Source organism: Musca domestica, unplaced genomic scaffold, assembly GCF_030504385.1.
Source record: "Musca domestica strain aabys unplaced genomic scaffold, Musca_domestica.polishedcontigs.V.1.1 11, whole genome shotgun sequence".
Lineage (NCBI taxonomy): Eukaryota > Metazoa > Arthropoda > Insecta > Diptera > Muscidae > Musca > Musca domestica.
The window spans coordinates 8,387,299-8,408,372 of record NW_026712133.1 but is presented as its reverse complement, the minus strand read 5'-3'; the positions used below and the strand labels follow the sequence as shown (position 1 = coordinate 8,408,372).

General features: G+C 36.9%; 1 protein-coding gene across 1 annotated transcript in view; it reads left to right on the top strand.

The window, feature by feature from the left end:
* Window positions 1-18,124: 18,124 nt before the first annotated feature.
* The window catches only part of LOC101896025 (pseudouridylate synthase RPUSD2), a 102,008-nt gene continuing 99,058 nt past the window's right edge, over window positions 18,125-21,074 (top strand). The window contains exon 1 of the mRNA XM_059130610.1: window positions 18,125-18,617. Within this exon, the coding sequence (XP_058986593.1) occupies window positions 18,180-18,617 (438 nt within the window). The 5' untranslated portion in view covers window positions 18,125-18,179. The remainder of the gene's footprint in view (window positions 18,618-21,074) is intronic.

Here is a 21,074-nt window from a genome sequence, read left to right as displayed (position 1 = left end):
TTTCAAAATTGGTATTTGAAGTTCGTAATGAATACTACAGTTTAAGATAGAAAATTATCTGTGTAAGTCCATGTCTTCGTATAGCCCCCATATAACGGTACCTCCCCATATTCGGTATTTTGATGATTTTAACGACATTGTTCACGGAATTGTTTCCAATTTGGTATTTGAAGTTCGTTATAGAAACTACAGTCTGTGACAGGTCTTCGTATAGGCCCCATATATCAGTACTTCCCTATATTCGGTATTTTGATGATTTTAGCGACATTATTCACCGGAATTGTTTCAAAATTGGTAATTGAAGTTCGTAATGAATACTACAGTCTAAGATAGAAAATTGTCTGTGCAAGTCCATGTCTTCGTATAGCCCCAATATAACGGTACCTCCCGATATTCGGTATTTTGATGATTTTAACGACATTATTCACGGGAATTGTTTCAAATTTGGTACTTGAAGTTCAAAATGAATACTACACCCTAAGACAGAAAATTGTCTATGCAGGTCCATGTCTTCGCACAGCTCCGATATAACGGTACCTCCCTATATACGATGTTTTGATGATTTTAGCTACCGTTTATTTCAAGTTTCGAATTTTAATATGGTAATGGCTTAACAAACAATGCCTATGTAGGACCCATAACGGCTTTATTTTGTATTTTTTAAATTTTAACAGAATGTTTTAAAGATTTTATTTTTTGAAAAATTTCAAATTCGTTCCATATGGTGGAGGGTATTAAAAGTTCGTTGAAGTTCGGTATGCTTTTTAACTTGTTGGTATTTAAAATGGACCTTGTAATTCCACGTTTTGGTATGGCCCCATATATCGGTACCTTCCTATATTCGCTATTTTAATGATTTTAGCGACATTATTTAGTGGAATTGTTTCAAATTTTGTATTTGAAGTTTGTAATGGATACTACAGCATAAGGCAGTAAATTGTCTGTGCATGTCCACGTCTTCGTATAGCCCCTGTTTAACTCAGGGGAGTGGGGGAAAGGCTTCGATAGCAGTGGTTACAACAAGAACTCTCCAGAGTTATTATGATGTGAGAGGTGATGTATAGGTGAGAGGTGTGGCAAGGGTGATTCGCGCGTGTGTAGTAGGATAAAAAGAAAGACAAAATCAAGAAATGAAACAAAGATAAATTAGTATTTTCTAAATATAATTTATGCTTTATTGTGACTCTTTCTTTTCAAACAACAAAATTACCTCTTTTCAAATATGGTGTTGGCGACAGTGGCCGTGTTGGGTTTCGCTTCAAAGACTAAAGACAAGTGAACGCAGAGGTTCTAGGTGATCGCAGAGGATCTCATGTCTGTCTACTAATACAACTACAACTACTTCCAATGAGAGCATGTGTAACAAGGTGAGGTTACCGACAACAACCAATGCCCAGCGACGATCCGCTGACTACGGTCTCCGCCAGGGGAGTTGTAGAGGAGATGCCTGTGCGCCAATCAGCATCCGTGATTGATCGAGCAAGGGAAGTTGAGGGGCAAAGTATCTAACTTATACATTGCCGCCCACCTTGATATACATGCATGTGTATCAACTAATTAAAGCTCAAAGGAATTATGTTATATATAAATATGTACAATAAGATTTACAAGGACGTAAGTTCAGTTTATTTGTGAGCATTTTATTCAAATCATTTTAATTCATATAATTGGATATCTATACCGCGGCAATTACAAATTGACGGGCCCGAAATTACCCAACCAAACGAGGTATATTTCGCAAACAACAGACTTAATTATGTAACACGACTAACTAGACGACTGGTCGCCGAACAATACCCTGAGCATTCGGACGCTTGCAACGCGTACCTCTTACCATCATTACCGGGATGTATCTCGACTAACGTTCAAACTAAACTATTACTCTTCTTTCCACCTAATGCAAAACTGAACAAAACTATGCCTTCAGTTTTCTATATCGATTGGCTAAATTTAATAGCGATTCTTCAACAATAGGTTCTGGCCGAGCAAAAAGGGAGGCGCCTACAAGGAAGTTTGCGTTAAAGCGGATTTTCATTCCTAAAAAAATGGACTCAGAACATTCTGAGGCGAATCACCAATTTTTAGGCTGTGAAGAAATTCAGTACGGATGGGAAGTGGGACAACGTAACGACCCTTTGAGTTTCTCGAAGTTGTGGATCGGTAATTGTCCTCGCAGAACTTGTCTGATGACGAAAGTAATTTGCGTTTGGGAACCTCCTCAAGTTCCCCAAAACGGAGAATGGTTTTATTGAGGCTGTCTTCCTCACTAAAGCTCAAAGTAGTCGCAAAGACCTGCAAGGGTGTTGTACCCCAGGCAACAATATTTGCGGATATAAGTCTGCACCCAACAGCATATCTACTGAACGACAGTCAAAAATGTTTGGGTCAGCCAACTGGAGATTTGGCAGAGAACGAACTGAAGCAGGGTCAGCAGAAAAGGATGGAAGGTTACTAGAAATCTTGGGGAGAACAAAAACATCGGTTTTCAACAAAATTGAAGCACTTAAGCGAGAACTTATTCACACCAGAAATGGTTGCAAGAGTGGATCGAGACGATAACTTCAATCTATTTTGAAGGTTCTCAGTTATGAAACTAGCCTCAGACGCAGGGTCAATGAGGGCTCGAACAGGATAAGAATTTCCTTCGTGAACAATATTTACAATGGCGGTACCGAGAAGGACTCGAGAGTTATGCGATGTGTGAAACACTTGACGGTTTACTACAGTCGGATTGGCACCAGTGGATGTAGAGGCAACATTATCTAGAATAGAATTGGAAGCAGTTCTAGGGACTCGGACTGTGGGCGTCACATTTGAGGAGGAACTATTTGTAGGTGTCGAACGATTAGGTTTATGCATAAGCGTATGATGTTTTTCATGGCATACATAGCAGCTATGTGCACTGGGACAATTACTAACAGAATGACCTCTTGACAAACAATTGAAACACAAGCCATACTTTTTTACAACAGTAATTTTTTGATCGAAAGACATCTTTTTGAAACGATGACAAGAGTAGAGCGCATGATTTTGATTAGGGCATAGAACACAACGATGTTTTGGATAAGATTTTACTGTATCAGGGGAAGATTTCGCCACATGTACCTTAACGTTGCGTTTGTTTGGGGATTTTGATGAATCTATACCTTTTATGTCCCGCAAACAGGCAAGCGTCTGAATTCTCTCCGTGAGGAACAAATTGAGCTGAGCCCATGACGATAAGGAAGACTTATCTGTGAGACTCTGTTCCCAGAGTGTCACCGTAAGTTTTGGCAGACCCTGAATACAAATAAAAACTAAAATAGGATCCCAATGATCCGTGACAATGTCATAGACTGACATGGCAGATAAACAACCATTTATGCCTCTCTGTAAAGTCTTATGACCTGAACTCGTTTCATTAGCTATTGATGGAAGATCGAACAGAATTTTTAAATGACTATTGACTAGAATTCTTTTGTTGTCATAAGCATCCCCAAGAGTTTTCCAAGCCAGAACAAAACTTTTATGCGTGAGTGGAAACTTCGACACAATTTCCCTAGCCTCACCTTGAGTTTTCTTAATCAAATGACACAACCTCTCAATATCAGTTAATCGGGAATTATTTATAAACATGGCAGAAAATAGATCCCGGAACGTGGGCCACGACAAAAAATCTCCGTGGAAATCATCTATATCGCACGGCGGTAAATTAAGATTATGCATGGTGTCGGAACCACAAGGCGGTAAACTCCAATTCGAAACTGAGATATCAGAAGTACTCTGAATATCTGGATAAGCCATATTGGATAAAGGCGGCAAACTATTATTCAGTACATTGTTTGGATTGGTAGTACCTGACTGTGATGTATTCGACCTATTGCATGACCGCGCCACAGAAACCTGATTTTGGGCATTCTGGGGGGTACTAACACGAATTTCAGATGGTGTGGAAGGAGGTGTTTTCGCAGACCTTAGTTTCTGCAACATTTCAGTTATTTCCGACAAACATTCAACGTAGTTTTCTCTAGTGGACTGATATTTCTCATCAGCAGAAGCAATTCCGTCTGAGGTAGTACCCTCAACGGTTATGAGATAATCGAGATACTTTTCATAAGTATCCTTGACCTTGTACCACAAGTCCTGAAGTTCGGTGTTTCGAATTTCTAAATTGAAAACCGTGTGAGTTTCTGCTTTAATCAATTTAAAAGCAGCGGCAAATTTAACAACATTATCGGATGCCCGAATAAATTGAGTTAGTGGAGTGACCGACATGGTTTTTAGAATTCAATTTCAACAAATACTAATCAAATATTCAGCTAAAATGAAGCACAATGACGCAAAGTCTTATTAAAAGCACCCAAATAAATGTATAACTGAAGAAAGTTTCAAAATAAAAGGCGAAATATTTGAAAAATCCCAAAACTTCCAAAAATTTACCAAAGAAATAGCAAAAAAGAACAAAAAGGTTATTTAGAATGAAATGTATTACGAAAATGCAAATAAAAATGAATATAAATATCCAAATAACAATTAAAATATATTTAAATTGGCGATATTTATCAAAAATACTGAAAAAGTAAGAAAAAATGATAAATTGTCGGTTTGTGCCGAGTGTAGGGTGCACGTATTTCCAACTGACAAATATTGATATGTACGCACGAACTAATAATTTCTTTAATATAAGCTAACCTTTTAAGATAAGTTACGAAAATATCGATATTTTTCTCGCAAACGAGCACTATGAAATGTACATATAATATGCCGAATGTAGGGTGACAAAAATTAAAAAAGTCCAACAACACTTTTTATCGACAATTATCAAAAACAAAATAAAAATTATTTTTCAAAATTTTATTTTTTATAATTCACAATTTTTTTCTACTTGAACTGTGCAGTGGTGAATAACGAATACCGCAAAAGCAGTGTTTGATGGTCGAACGGTGACGGGGGTGGGTTAACTACCACACTACGAGCTGACCGACGACAATGATCGCAACGGATATCGCACAAAAGAAAATAAAACACAAGCAGCGTCAGCAGAGCGCTCAGTGTGTGTGGGTAAGCAACTGCCTCGTTACGAACTAACCAACGACAACGAACCAACAGTGAGAGTTGGAGAAATAAATAAGTTGTTGTTATAGTTGTTGGTTAGTAGACTGACGCTAGAAAAAGGCGCTTGGAATTTTAGGGATTATTGTTATTGCAATGACAAGACAAACAGACCAACGAAAATGACCAAACAGTGTGTGTTGGGGCGAGGTACGGGGGGATTTAGCGATGTTGGTATGTTTGTATGTTAATTAGAAAAAGCGGCACTTGCAATGTGGTGATTTTATTCTCGTTGAGAGTAATACCGAATTGGTGAGATGTAAAGAGATCACTCGACAATGCAGAAATGTGTGGAGAATATAACAATAACCGAAAACAAAATTATGCACACTACAGCGGCAGGTTATTTTATAAACAAAAATATATTTCTTTTTGATAAATTCGAATTATTAAACACAAATTAACCGGGAAATTGGATTATTTCGCAACAAAATGGAAAATAATGCGAATAAATCTCGATTTAAAATTAAATCTTTAATAGATTTTTCAGCAAAATAAAATTGTTGTGGACTGTAAATTTAAAGATACCGCGACTAAGGGTAAAACAAAGGCGACCAGTACCGCGAAACAAACAAAAACTAACACCTTTTCACTTGTTTTTCAAAAAATAAAGCACTCTAAGCTCACAAAAACAAAATTCACTGAACTTACGTACCTTTTTTGATGTTGATGATGATGAATAAGATGATGTTGATGCGGTGGTGCGATTAATGAGGGGGGATGTATGTTTTGGAGTTGATTCCTTTGCAAAGAGATAACAAAAAAACAGCAATTAATATCCAGGCAAACTTCTCAACTTGGCAAATCCGGCTCGATGCGACCAAAATGTTTATGTAGAGTAATGGGGGAAAAGAAACAATAAGAAATAAAACAAACAAATAGAATTAATTTCTTTTCATGCAAAATTTGCTGGTTTATTGAATTGCTTTTGGTGTGTTTTCGACAATAAGTATTACCTCTTTTCAATATGGTGTGTTGGCGACAGTGGCCGTGTTGGGTATTCTCTCAAAGACTAAAGACAAGTGAACGCAGAGGTTCTAGGTGATCGCAGAGGATCTCATGTCTGTCTACTAATACAACTACAGCTACTTCCAATGAGAGCATGTGTAACAAGGTGAGGTTACCGACAACAACCAATGCCCAGCGACGATCCGCTCACTACGGTCTCCGCCAGGGGAGTTGTAGAGGAGATGCCTGTGCGCCAATCAGCATCCGTGATTGATCGAGCAAGGGAAGTTGAGGGGCAAAGTATCTAACTTATACATTGCCGCCCACCTTGCTAGAACTACGGGTCTAGCAATTAATATAACTTTATTATAAGTTAGGAGAGAACGTAAATTCAGATTCCTAAGTGAGCTATAGTTGCAGATTTTCAAATTATCAACGCGATATGACGAATTATGAATTGATGCGATTTACTATTACATGTTTAGCGCAAGTGACAATTTCAACAGATTTTGATTATATATGATACGATTCTTTTCTAAATTGGACGATTTCAATTCGTGATGCAAGATTAGGTTACAGTCGAGGGAGGTACTGAACCGGTAAGGATGTACCCGAAAATAGATTTTTGGGCCAGCAACGAATCCAAAACAATTTTTGGAGGTTCAGCTTCTAGAATTTTGGGATACAAGTCAGCGCCAAGTAACAAATCTATTGAGCTATTATCGAAAGAATCCGCTAAATCTAAGTTAGGAATCCGAGTCTTCAAATTGCTAATAGTTGGTGACGAAAACAACTTCCCCTTAACGTTTGGTAAGACTAATGCATTCGTTTCTACAGTCTTAGATGCATTTTTAGGGGAGGACAACTTCAGAGAGCAAATTTCCTTTTTAGATTTAGATTTTTCTAAAACACGAGTTGTAATGCCAAGTGCATTCTTGAGTTTCTTGCTAACAATTGATACCTTAGAAGAAGGGTCTACTATAGCACGAGCAGTATGACTTTTTTCATTATGAACCATATTAACTAGTGCAGTTCCCAAGAGCACATTATTTTCAATGGTTTTGGGAGACTGGCTGTTCGAATTATTTTTTGCAGAGAGAGGGTGCGTTTTAGACGGACTTTTGACCTTCGTAAAAGTCGGAGGGGGATTTGGACCTCGACTTTTGACTTTGGTAAAAGCCGGAGGTACCTTCTTAGATTTCAAAACTACTTTTTGCGATGTTGAAATAACTCTACTAATTTGTGGCCGGTGAAAGAGGCTGTGATGCCTTTGTTTCCACGATTTGCAACTATTTGTGCTGTGACAATTTTTAACAGCATGACCACGAGATAGGCAATTTATACAACACTTATTCTTCTTGACAACCGAAAATTTGTCCTCAAACGAAAGATTTAAAAAGGTTGGGCAGAGTCGAAGAACATGAATCTGGTTAGAACAAATGGGACAATTACTATTCGACAATGAACTAGTAGACCGAGGGACACGCACAGATTTTGGCCCATGTGCCAATGGCTTTTTAATGGTGAAACTAGATGTAAAACATGCTCTGATGCCAACGATCTAGTGGAGCAGCAAGAAAGTTCAACGCTTTTTGGCAACAACGATTTCTTTGTAGATCTAGAACTAACATTCTTTGATGACAACGACGAATTGGGAGAAACAACGTTGGTGGATGGATTTTTACACAAATTTTGAATACATTGTAAAGTTTGTATACTCTCTGTGAGAAAAGCATCTAGGTCTGGCCAGGAAGGTAACAACGACTTATTTTTGATACTTTGCTCCCACAAAGTCAAGGTGTTTAAGGGCAAGCGCTGCAAACAAATATGTACAATAATTGGATCCCACTGATCCGTGGCGACGTCATAGACGGCCATTGCAGCAAGACAACTATTTATTCCATTTTGAATAATTTTCAAACAATAGCAATTCTCTTTTTCAAAGGTAGCAAGCTCGAATAAACGTTTAATGTGACTATTTACCACGATGCGCTTATTATCATACGCATCCGACAAAGCTTTCCAAGCTAAATGGAAACTACTATTAGTGAGTGGAAATCTGCTAACGATTTCTCGAGCCTCACCGGTAGTCTTCTGTCGAAGATGACAGAGACGTTCAATATCTGAAAGGCGTGCATTTTTCACAAATAGGGTGGTAAATAAATCCCGAAACGTGGGCCAAGACACAAAATTGCCTGCAAAGACTTCTATTTCAAGTGGAGGTAGGGCGAAATTATTGCAATCGAAAGGCGGACTGGAGCAAGTATTGGTGGCAGAAGATTTGGAACAAGTATCAACGGGTGGAGAAACAGACTGCACAGGAACCGATAAGAGAGGTTCGCTCGAAAGCAAGCTTGAAGGTGGTGTTCTATTAGATTCATTACAAATAGCTGTGTTTGGTACGTTAGAACTGGGAGCAGGTAAGGACTGAGGAGCCTCAGCAGGAGAGCCAATTTCATTGAGTGGGGATTTAAAGGGGGACAAGATGCTTGTTTATGGTGGTCAAACACCAATGATATGCAATAAATGCATTATTGTACTTATCCTCAACGACATCAAAATGGTCAGTCTGTGCAGTCTCCGATGCCGTGAGGTAGTTTTTACACTCAGCGTAGGTGATCAAAACCTTTTCCCACAATTCTCGTATTTCCGAAATACGGATTTCAAGATTAAATACTGTAAACTGGGATTCATTTATCTGTTCGAAGTATTCAACAGACTTGAGAACAGTGTTAGTAGCTCTAATTAATCGAGTAACTGGTGTTATCGACATTCTGTTACGTGGATTAGACGGAAAAACAAAGCAAACAAATGCAACTACGAGAAATAAAAAGCTCCCTCAAGAAACCTCCACGAATTTGGTAAAATTGGGAATGAAAACAAAGCTAAATAGGAGAAAATTTAAGAAAAACTTTTCCTATATGGCAAAAACTACAAAATTTAAAAAGAATAAAATTGCTCCAATATTAACAAAATTAAGATAATTAATACTTTAGTAATGCCGAAAGTAGGGTGTATTCTTCCAAAAAATACCCAAAACCCTACAGAGAGTCACAAATAGTGTAAACAACTGTGATTTATTTACCCAAACAATTACGAAATAGCCACAAAAACAAACAGATTCAACTAATATGTGCTGCGTCAATATATGCACAGAATGCCGAATGTAGGGTGAATTTGTCAAAAAATTCCAAACCCCTACGTAGAGTTGCAATTGCAAGCAGAAGTTAAACAAAATCTAAAAATGTTGTAAAATTAACCAAAAAACGATTAATTTGCACCAATATGTTTCACTAAATATGTCTGCAAAGAATGCCGAATGTAGGGTGAATTTATCAAAAAATTCCAAAAACCCTACTACTAGTCAAAAATATTTCAGAAAATTATCGAAAAATAATTTCTAAATTAAATTAAAAAAAATTCAGAAATTATGCTGTTTTACCCCACTGTGCCGAACCAACAACGGATATCGCACAAAGAGGAATAAAACACAAGCGACGTCGGCAGAGAAATGACTATGCGTAAGCAGCTACGCACCCACACAAAAACCGACGCTACAAACGATCCAACAGTGAGAGTTGGAGATCAAAACAATTTGTTGTTATTTCTATTGAATATCAAACCGGCGCTTAAAAAGGGCGCGTGGAATGATGGGGTGTTGTTGTTGCAATTTTGGCAATGTAAATTCTCAAGTGAGAACTGATCAATTTTTCAAAAACAAATGAAGAAGGAATTGCGACAACAGTGAATGTGTGGTGGTGACCACGGCAAAATAACCAACCGACAGTGAGATAGACGGTTATTGCAAGAATGTTGTTTTTGCAAATGAGTGTTGCTCGTTAAAGGGCTCAACCTTTGAAACGTGAAGGGGGATAACAACAGCGACCGAATGTGTAATATGTATTTATGTTATGGACAAAGCGATGATGCAAAATTCTTATTCAACTAAATTGAGGGGATAGAGAAAGAACGAGGGGGAATAAAACAACATCAACAACTCGATGGAAGGAGGTTGTTGAGAAAACTCTGTCCGTAACAAAGAGATTACAAAACGAAATAGAATAGAACAACACCAAATATTTTTTTATGATCAACGCGACAACGGATGATCAGTACAAGAGAAGCTAATTACGAGTATTTTCACAACAATAGAGCTACTTGGTGTAGGGAAATGCACTTGATTAACACAAGAAGTGTTAATACGAGTCGACAACTGACTTGTTTTCAAACGAAAGGCAAATGTATGATCACCGCGGCGTTGGATGATCAGTACAAATAATATTTTTTCTTGTACAAAGACGAGAGTGGACTGTATATTGAATGCAACAAATACACGCGTAGAATAATTGAGATTCGACCAAACCGAAACAATTTTAATATGCACTATGAATCGCGGGTAGCTCACTTCAAATGGAAAACTGAATTTACGTACCTGTTTCTTAGTCAAATATTTTGGTGATGATATGATGAGAGATAATCCGATGATTTCTTCATGCAAACGAGGGAGCAAGAGCAAGTGATGGCTTCAATCCGGCTCGATGCGACCAATGTTTAACTCAGGGGAGTGAGGCGAAAGGCTTCGATAGCGGTGGTTACAACAAGAACTCCCCAGAGTTATTATGATGTGAGAGGTGATGTATAGGTGAGAGGTGTGGCAAGGGTGATTCGCGCGTGTGTAGTAGGATAAAAAGAAAGACAAAATCAAGAAATGAAACAAAGATAAATTAGTATTTTCTAAATATAATTTATGCTTTATTGTGACTCTTTCTTTTCAAACAACAAAATTACCTCTTTTCAAATATGGTGTTGGCGACAGTGGCCGTGTTGGGTTTCGCTTCAAAGACTAAAGACAAGTGAACGCAGAGGTTCTAGGTGATCGCAGAGGATCTCATGTCTGTCTACTAATACAACTACAACTACTTCCAATGAGAGCATGTGTAACAAGGTGAGGTTACCGACAACAACCAATGCCCAGCGACGATCCGCTCACTACGGTCTCCGCCAGGGGAGTTGTAGAGGAGATGCCTGTGCGCCAATCAGCATCCGTGATTGATCGAGCAAGGGAAGTTGAGGGGCAAAGTATCTAACTTATACAGCCCCCATATATCGCATTTGAATATTGTATGAATATTGCAGGTCCACGTTGTCGTTTAGATCCTAATATGACGGCAACATTTGGTATTTTTAAACTTTTATTTTTTTGAAAATTGCCAAATTCGTGGTGGAGAGTATTCAAAGTTACTTACTATTTTTTTACTTGTCTTTTGTTCATATTAATTAGCGGAATTGTTTTTTTTTTTCTTTCAATACCTTCAAAAAAATATGTATATATATATATATATATATATATATATATATATATATATATATATATATATATATATATATATATATATATATATATATATATATATATATATATATATATATATATATATATATATATATATTGATTTTCTCGTTGGAACATTCAACCAATGAAAAGAATTTAAAGAAAAGACTCAATTATTAAAAAACTCTTGAATTACTGGAGAAAGCGGCAACCGTGGATATACGTTTTCTTTTCTACATATCTTTAATTTGTTTCTAAATTGCTTCATTTCATTTCTCTCATGAAACAATTATGTAAATACTTTGTTGTTTGTTTTGCGATAGAAAATAAAACATTCTTGTCTACAAAGAAAATAGAACAACACTAGTTTTGTAAAAACTTTCGCAAATTTTTGAAATTGGTACCCAATGTGTGATCTAGAGATATGAGTCTTTAAACCCGGAAACCCGATTCTGTTTAGTACATTGAACCAAAGTTTTTTTGATACTCCCTTTGAGATTCTATGCCTCGGAGGCTGCTATCAAAAATAATGGATGCTATCGACTACTAGCCAAAATTTAATTATTTTAAAATAAAAAATCAAAAAGTTGCTTTATTTTTGACCAAGCAAAAATTAGGTCGTTTTAATTTTTCATATTTTTCTTTCAAAATTATTTTTGTATTTATATACCCTCCACCATACTATGGAGGGTATATTAACTTTGTCATTCCTCGAAATACTCATGACAGACCCAACGAAGTATATATATTCTTGATCAGCGTAAAATTCTAAGTCGATTTAGCGATGTCCGTCTGTCTGTCTGTTGTAATCACGCTATCTTTCGAATTAATTGAGATAGATGTCTATATAGCCCCCATATAACGGTACCTCTCTATATTCGGTATTTTGATGATTTTAGGGACATTATTCACCGGAATTGTTTCAAATTTGGTATTTGAAGTTCGAAATGTATACTACATCCTGAGACAGAAAATTGTCTGTGCAAGTCCATGTCTTCGTATAGCCCCCTGTAAACCGGGATCAATTAAAAGACGCAAAGTCTTTTCCGTTTGAACGTTTGTAAGACACTAAATTTATTTATTAAAAATATTTCTTAATTACTACTTATTATAATATAACTTAACCCAAATTATCGATAAGGGTAAACGAGAGAGAGAGAGAGATAGATACCAATTGTACACATGCATATGCACCATGCCACTATAAACCTTAGGAGGAGGTCATAAACACGCATAACTATCTCACATGTGGCAAGCAAACATGCTGCACTTGCTTATCAGTCTGAGTAAAGATTACATCCCATAATCTAACTCCACCATACCACATGCAGCAATTGAAAATTCTGTATTATTTATTTCTATCTCGAAGGTCTGCTCACCACATTTTCTTATCTTATTTAATGTGGACTGTATTAAGAAGATCCCAGTTTAACAAATCCCTCTCATCTACATTAGGCAGCCCGGCTATTCTCTTTTATTATAAAAACATGTTCACTTATCCGTGAACATTCTTGGCAGGGGCAAAAATACATATAAAATATAAAAATTACAAAGATGAACAATAAAATAGATCTAATAGAATTGACATTTTAAGAGAAAAGATGTTAAGTTATAGCACCCAAGTAAATCCTCCATCTTTCCAGCCTGTCTCTCTTGAACATCCCACCTCCTTTATCTGCCGGCTTCAATTTCCAAGCCGAATCCTTTTTATCTGTCGTCTTCTTTCTGTAACCAAAGTTCTCATCCTTCTCTGGAAGAGCTATCTTACCGACCTTGGACAGTTTATCGTTCCAGCTTTCATAATTTTCTGTCACTTCGGCTTGTATTTTATTTTATTGCACCACTTCCACTAGGCATCTTCATTACAACTTCACATTCTTCCAGCATCTTATTATTCCAACGACGCAGATCGCTTTTCTTCTTAGTCTTCATCTCGCTGGCAAGCAGCTTATTTTCGACTTCTTCCAACCTCCCTCTGTCCAGTTTTCCAGGGAGCTGTTCATTTACCTCTTTCAAAGTTGATTCATTTGCGGCAATTAGGTCTTCCATATAAACCTCTTCAACCATCAGATCTTCGTTGATATTAACCGCTAATTTTGCAGCCAATTCATCAGCCTCGATTTTGGATGTTTTCTGCGATATGAGCAATTCTACTTTTAGTTGCAATATATCAGCTTCCAGCAGAAATATCCTTCTATCTTTCTCTTCACCAGCTTCTAGATTTGCAGCCAACCCGTCACGTTCGGTTGAAGCTGCAAGTCGTTCTCTTTTTGCACAAGACAACTCATCACTAAGTTGTCTTATTACCGCCTTCAAAGACTTGCTCTTGCGTTCCGCCTCCTGCTTAGCTGCTAGTAATTTACCCTTAGTATCCTCGGCAACACACATAGCATTTTCAACTTCCTCCTTCGAATTCGAGAAAAGTTTAAGGGCATCTTCCTTTTCATTTTTCTGTGAAATCAAGGCAACCTCCATTTCCTTAATATCACCTTAAATTTTTCTCATTTCGGCTACCGCTGCTTCGCGCCCCTTTCGCTCGTTGTCCAATTCGGATGTTATGTAGGCCATTTGTTTCTTAAAGCCAAGGACTTTCTCTTTGGTCTCCACATTGAAAGCCTGCGTGACTTTAAGGATGGCCTTAACATCTTCCGAATACAGCCTCGCTGTCGCATTCGGCTGACTTGCTCTGATAGCAGCGGCTAGTTAGGACTTCTTTAGAAGCATCTCTAAAAACCGCCTATGAACGCCTGGACACAATATTACGTCTCTTGCCGCGTCCATAAATTTGGCGAAGTCAAATACTGTACTCATTATTTCCATAATTGTACCCATCATTTCGAGTAGAGTGGCAGCCTCTTCCTTTATTTTCATCATTGGCGGCCATTTCACCGATTCGTCCTCCTGGGGATTCGTCCTCGGTGTGCACCGCCACTACAGACTTCTGTGCTGAAGTCTCCTTCTGACTCAGCATCCTTTTATTTGGCTTATCAATTTCTTCTGTATGGGAACAATTCCAGCTGTAGTTTTTGCTCGGTAATTTTCCACTCTTGAAGACCAATTTTAGCCTGACAGAATTTCCTCGATGTTAAGGAAAATCCTTCAACATTTATCCTTTACCGATCCGGTTCGAAAGACCAATGTAACTGGGATCATTAATTAAAAGACGCAAAGTCTTTTCCGTTTGAGCGTTTGTAAGACACTAAATTTATTTATTAAAAATATTTCTTAATAACTACTTATTATAATATGACTTAACCTAAATTATCATTAAGGGTAAACGAGAGAGATAGATACCAATTGTAGGAGGAGGTCATAAACACGCCTAATTATCTCACATGTGGCAAGCAAACATGCTGCACTTGCTTATCAGTCTGAGTAAAGATTACATCCCATAATCTAACTCCACCATACCACATGCAGCAATTGAAAATTCTGTATTATTTATTTCTATCTCGAAGGTCTCCTCACCACATTTTCTTATCTTATTTAATGTGGACTGTATTAAGAAGATCCCAGTTTAACAGATCCCTCTCATCTACACTAGGTAGCCCCGCTATTCTCTTTTATTATAAAAACATGTTGACTTATCCGTGAACACCCCCATATAACGGTACCTCCCTATACTCGGTATTTTGATGATTTTAGCGACCTTTTTCCCGGAAGAAATTTAAAATTTAGTATATGAAGTTCAAAATAGATACTACACCCTAAGACAGAAAATTGTCTGTGCAGGTCCACGTCTTCGTATAGCCTCCATATAACGGTACCTCCCGATATTCGGTATTTTGACGATTTTAGCGACATTATTCACGGGAATTTTTTCAAATTTTGTATTTGAAGAAGAGGCGAAAGAAAACACATAACAAGTTGTTGTAAAGCTGAATTCGCCCTTAATAAATGCAACACAAAAACAAAGTTTGTTTATGTCTTCTTCACTAAAAATATTATTTTCTGATATTTCAAAATGGCTTTCTTTCTTTCTTTATTTAATTCATACTTAATACTAAAGCCGCCAAGGCCAATTAATTGTATTAATAAGGTACTCAATACCAAGTAGAACAATTCAAAATAACTTATAAATAACTATCACATTATTAAAAATCAAGTTATAAAAGGCTGCCAAGCCAAAACTACAAAAAAAAAACAAAAGTAAAAAAAATGAGTCAATAGAGGCATAATAATCAACAACAAGCAATTAAAAAGTTTTTAAGAAAGGTGAACAATAAAGGCGACAATAAAAAAATAAACTATTAAAAAAGAGTAAAATGAAGAAAATAAAAGCTCAAAACAACGAAAATAAAACTAATTGGGATAAATACCAGGGTACAGGACATGATACAACATTTTCAAACGAAAGGCATTATTAGAATGGGAAAAAATTCTAAGGTCAATAGGTAGAAATCGTTGAAAAACACGCATTATAATAACCTCCAAACGACGTTGTATTAGAAAACATATAAAAATCTACTTACATTTGAAAAGAAACTAAAATAATTTTGACATATCAATGCTCCCAAGCGTTGATGCATCTACCTGTATTTTTCTACTATGTGCAAAACGTACAATTAAATACTTTTCAAATTTTAAGTTATGCTATGTTCTCATTGCACTTTCAATCAAGTTGTTCGCTCTCAGAATCAGCTACACGTATTAACCCGTTCATACGGCACGATTCGTAATTAATGGTAAAATAATTCCTTTTTTCAAAAATTTTGTTGATTTCAATGGGAATTTATACGAAAATACATGAAATTCTAACTGATATGAATACAAGAAATTATTGTTTTTCTACAATAGATGTTTTCAACTTTTTGTGTAAATATTGACATTTTGAACATAGTTTTGTATTTTTCTATTTCTGGATATACATTTGTCAAACAGAAACGGTTCTTAACTTTAACTGTGATTCATATTTTATTGATTATTTATTTTTACTTTATAGTAATTAAATGTTGTGGAGCCCATTTTTATTAATATTAATAAGAAATAAATAATACATAATAATTGGTAATTCAATAAAACAAACGCTCTTGAAAAAGTTGGAAACAAGCCAACGAAACGTTGAGAAGAATATAAAATAAATTCGTTTATTTTCATTTAATTAACCTGACCATAAAAGTCCAATAAAACCATATTGAATAAACTCAACATTGGTCAACAAAATACACTTCTGAAACATTTTTTCTGCCTATACAAACATTTTGAAAATATTGCCCCTTTTGTTTCCAGTTTTCTGTGAAAATTTCAACTCGTGGACAAAATGTGCACCTCGGATGAGAGAGAAAACTACGCTACGAAAATATGCCTTTCAAAATTGTACTTTTCATTCATAATTTTCAGTCTTCCCAAAATTTTGTAAAATTTCATTAAATTTTGAATTTTTAAATGTCATAATTTATATTTTCGATAAATGCTCTCATTTGTTAGGGATGGCACACATTTCATCTTAGTTCTGAGAGTGATTTGAATGGAACAAAGAACAAAAATCTTTGTTCGCTCAGCAAATTTTGTGTGGGGAATTAAGTAGATATTTCTTAATTTATGGCCGAACAAGGAATAGAGAGCGAATCACGTGCCATGTGAACTTAGCATTATTTAAGTTAAATTTAAGAGAAAATTTAGAGTGAATTGCCAGTAAAAAAAAATAAAAAAGAAATTGAAAAAGTTTTCCATTTGCAATAAGAAATACCGTGAGTCATGAGAGCTATGACTTAGTCTTATCTAAACTACTAGCCCCAGCTCTCTGTGGTCTGTGAAAACTCTTTGCATGGTTTGGGGAATTTGCATCGGCTCTGCTACCAAGAGGGCTTTTACTGGTGACGTTATTGGTGCTATGTTATTTTTTTTTTAAACTATTGATCGGCAACACTTGCTTCTGTTGTGTCATGTACCGGAGTCGGTGTAACCTCTGGTTACGAACATTGGCTGGTATATTAATGGTATTTGTCGATGACACAGAAGATATTTCAGTTGTGGTTTTGTATAAACATTTCGGGGGCTAACTATCAACATGGGGCTGTTACAATGGTCCCCCGAGAGTCGTATTATTACTTGGCTTAATTTCCACACACAACGTAAAATGTAAAAAAACACCTCGTTTCGCAAACTTTAAATGTCATGGCGAATGTATGTTTTTCGCCCTAGATGCCAATTTTGACATTTGAGGGTACCACAAAAGTTGCTTTGTTGTAGCATTTCACGGATGAGGTTACCTGTTAATCTACCATGAACTGTACTTTCTTATCATGGTACAATGAAGAGGAGGTAGGCCAACTTTGAAAAAATTGTAAGTGTAGGGGTCTACCTGTTTGGCTTGTAATGTCAGAATTAGTATCAAAACAATAAAAAATCAAACAACTTGTTGCATTTAGTTTGAATAAATAATTGAAAACCGCGATAACTTAATGAAAGGTCAACACTTCTGTTCGAAATCAAGTACTATATATCTCTAAAGGATTATTTCGCTACAAAAACTCTAGATTTTGTCGATGCATACGTTGAAATAAACATTTTGAAAACACCCGAATTTGAATGTTTTCTGAACAATTTTTTTGTTATTGAAAAGAAAACCCATACATAAATAAATAAAGATGACATATTAAGCCAAGAAAATAAAAAAAAATTCAAATCATATGGTATCATAGCCCTACCTTGATATTATTGTACCATGTTTCTTATTACAATTTTTGACGCCGACAAAATTAGTGTCGACTTCGTATTTTAGGCCCACGTTTCTATGTTTGTGATCAGCTGACATTTGTTGTTTACAAATATAGTTTGTATAGTTTGTCTTCATTTTAATTTATAAATGTCCATTGAATTATTCAAAATACTCAAATTTAATATATTAAAATCCACTTTCTTAAACCAATTTTCAAAGAGATTTGACGTAATACTGAGTGCAGAAAACGTAAAAACCTATCTTCTAAATATTAGCCAAACACACCAAAAAAACAATATTAAAGTATTTGGCGATATTCGACACGGCCTTAAAACTGAAAGTTATTTCGAAATGTTGCTTAATAAATTATTGAGACATGCTCAAACCCAACATAGTGATTTATCCAATAATGATGGCAACATAATTTTATGCAAAGCAAATATATTTCCTGAGACTGTTTTGGATACAGTCCATGTTAATCAATCTGAAAGTGCGGATGTTATAGTAACAACAACTAGCCCAGAACTGGAAGAGTGCGTTTGGTTTTACGAAGTTAAGGAAAAGGAGTCAGAAGTCGAAAATAAGGTATGATTAGTCTTTATCATATTATCCTAACATTAACCATTCTGAAAGCCCCCAAAACTATGTTATTTGTTCTGAGTAAGATATATATTTGACTTATGTTGAATTAAGAGGCTATGATCGGATTGAACTGAAATATTTATCACATGTGGGAATTTTTAATTTGATTATGGCAAAGTAATTTTTTCGAGGGAGAAATACCCGGTCATTCGACCCGAAAGTTCGCAGTTTTTATCCCATTCTATTGAACCGATTTATGCAATATTATTTGAAAGCTTATAGAAGTTATATAGAAGAATAGTTTATAGTTATGTGCCGTAAATTGTTAAAATTCCTCAAAATGTCTTAAATTGGCCCTTTATTAGATAACATATATAGTCAACATGTTGCCTTTCCGTTTATGTCCGCATTAGTTTTGGATATACCCATTATTATGTGGATTAGGTCCGCTACTTTCTACTACTTTACTTTGGGGATTATGGCCGATTTTTTCTTGAACATAATCCCCATTTCATTACAGGGGTAGTGACCGAAAAAATGGGATTATGTCCCTAGGGATTATGAAACGGCACTGAAGGAAATACCTAGAACTATAATATTTTATTTTAATGTCTAATAATTCAAAAAGATGCCTGAGAGCATGTGTCAATTTAATTACTGCAAGTAGCCTCCTTATATTCCAGTATGCTGTGTAGACTAAGAGTTCCAGTAGTCGACATTTTAATGATTTGCATCTCTTTAACCGTACCTTTCCAAGAGCAAAATTTGTGTTACATAAATTTTATATAGGGTAAGTGTACCAGTAGTCGGCACTTTTAGGATTTTCGCGCTTTTAATCGCTCACCATTCTGAGTGGAACTTTTCAATTATTACAAAGTTAATTTATTCAGATTCGAAATTTTGTATAGTTTTTGCAATAATAAATAAAGTTTTAATAACTTTTTATTAAATTTCATAAATTTGTAGTTTTATTAAAACAATGCTTTTTTGCCAGTTGTTGTTGTTGTTGTAGCAGTAGTACATGTGTGTGTTTGTGTTCTGCTAATCTGGTTCCAGCTCCAGGTTTAGAAATTCGGCTACTTTAACGGGCTGTAGCCAGAGATCCTCTGGAGTGAGTTGGGTAGGTTTGGCTGAGCAATTAAAAAGGTGTAGCGTATTGTGCGGGCCTGTATCGCACGCCGGGCAGGCGTCACGCACATCTTCATCAATTAGTGCCCAATACGAATTGAGGCGACTACACCATCCTGAACGTAATTGCGCCAAAACTACCCTGGTTTGTCTAGGCAGCTGACGTTCTTCGGCTGCAATGGATGGGGGGTGGACTCCGAGGACGGCATTCACTTTATAACTGCTAATAGCATCCGCGACTGCATCGGTGTGAATGCCACTCAGACCTGCCTGATAGGCTTCTTGATCTAGAGGCTCTCTCTTGTAGCGCTGGACCTCCCTCTCTAGATCATGTATGTCCTTCCTGACACGCCTGGGTGGGGGAGAGTTATCCACCATATGATGGTTGGGATGACTCTCACGGTAACACCCAAGCAGGTACTGCAACGAAAGCATATGATTATGCTGACGTAAGGGAAGGACTTTCGCCTCCTCATGTAGATGGTCCACTGGTGTCATGAGGAGGCACCCTGTCGCAGTTCTCAGGGCAGCGTTCTGGCAGGTCTGGATATTCTTCCACTGCGTAGCACTAGTATTCGCAGACCACACTGGAGCCGCATAGTTGACCACAGACCGACCTATCGCGTTATAAGAGGTCAACAAGGTTTCTTTGTCCGCACCCCAAGAGCTGCCGGCTAGCGCCTTGAGGACCTTGTTCCTACTTTTCATCTTGTCGCAGATAGCTGTGGCTTGCGCGGACGACTTGAACATGCTGTCGAACGTTACCCCAAGAATCTTGGGGTAGTTCGTGGTCGGTATTAGATTCCCCTCGACCTGAACATTCAGCTGTGTTCTCATCTCCGCAGACCATGTGGTAAAGAGTGTGGCCGTTGATTTCGTGGCGGATATTTTCATATTCCTCGCGTGGAAGTATGCGGCAAGCTCCGCGAGATAGGGGTTCAACCTTTCGCATATGTCATCGACCACTGGACCCGACGCCATGATCGTACAATCATCCGCATACGTTACGATCTCAATGCCGTCTGGAGGGCTAGGAATTCCGGAAAGGTAGAGGTTAAACAGTTTCGGAGATATCACCCCGCCTTGGGGAACTCCCTGTTTCACTCTACGGGCTTTGGACTTCTTGTTCCGGAATTCCACGTACGACTGGCGTCCACACATATAGTTGATTATCCAACGTTTCAAACTTGGCCGGAGGGTAGTTCTCTGTACGTCCTCAAACAGTGTGGCATGATTGACCGTATCAAATGCCTTTGATAGGTCAAGGGCTACCAACACTGTTCTGTCACACGGCCTGTTCTGGTTCAGTCCTCTACTAATATGTGTGGAAAT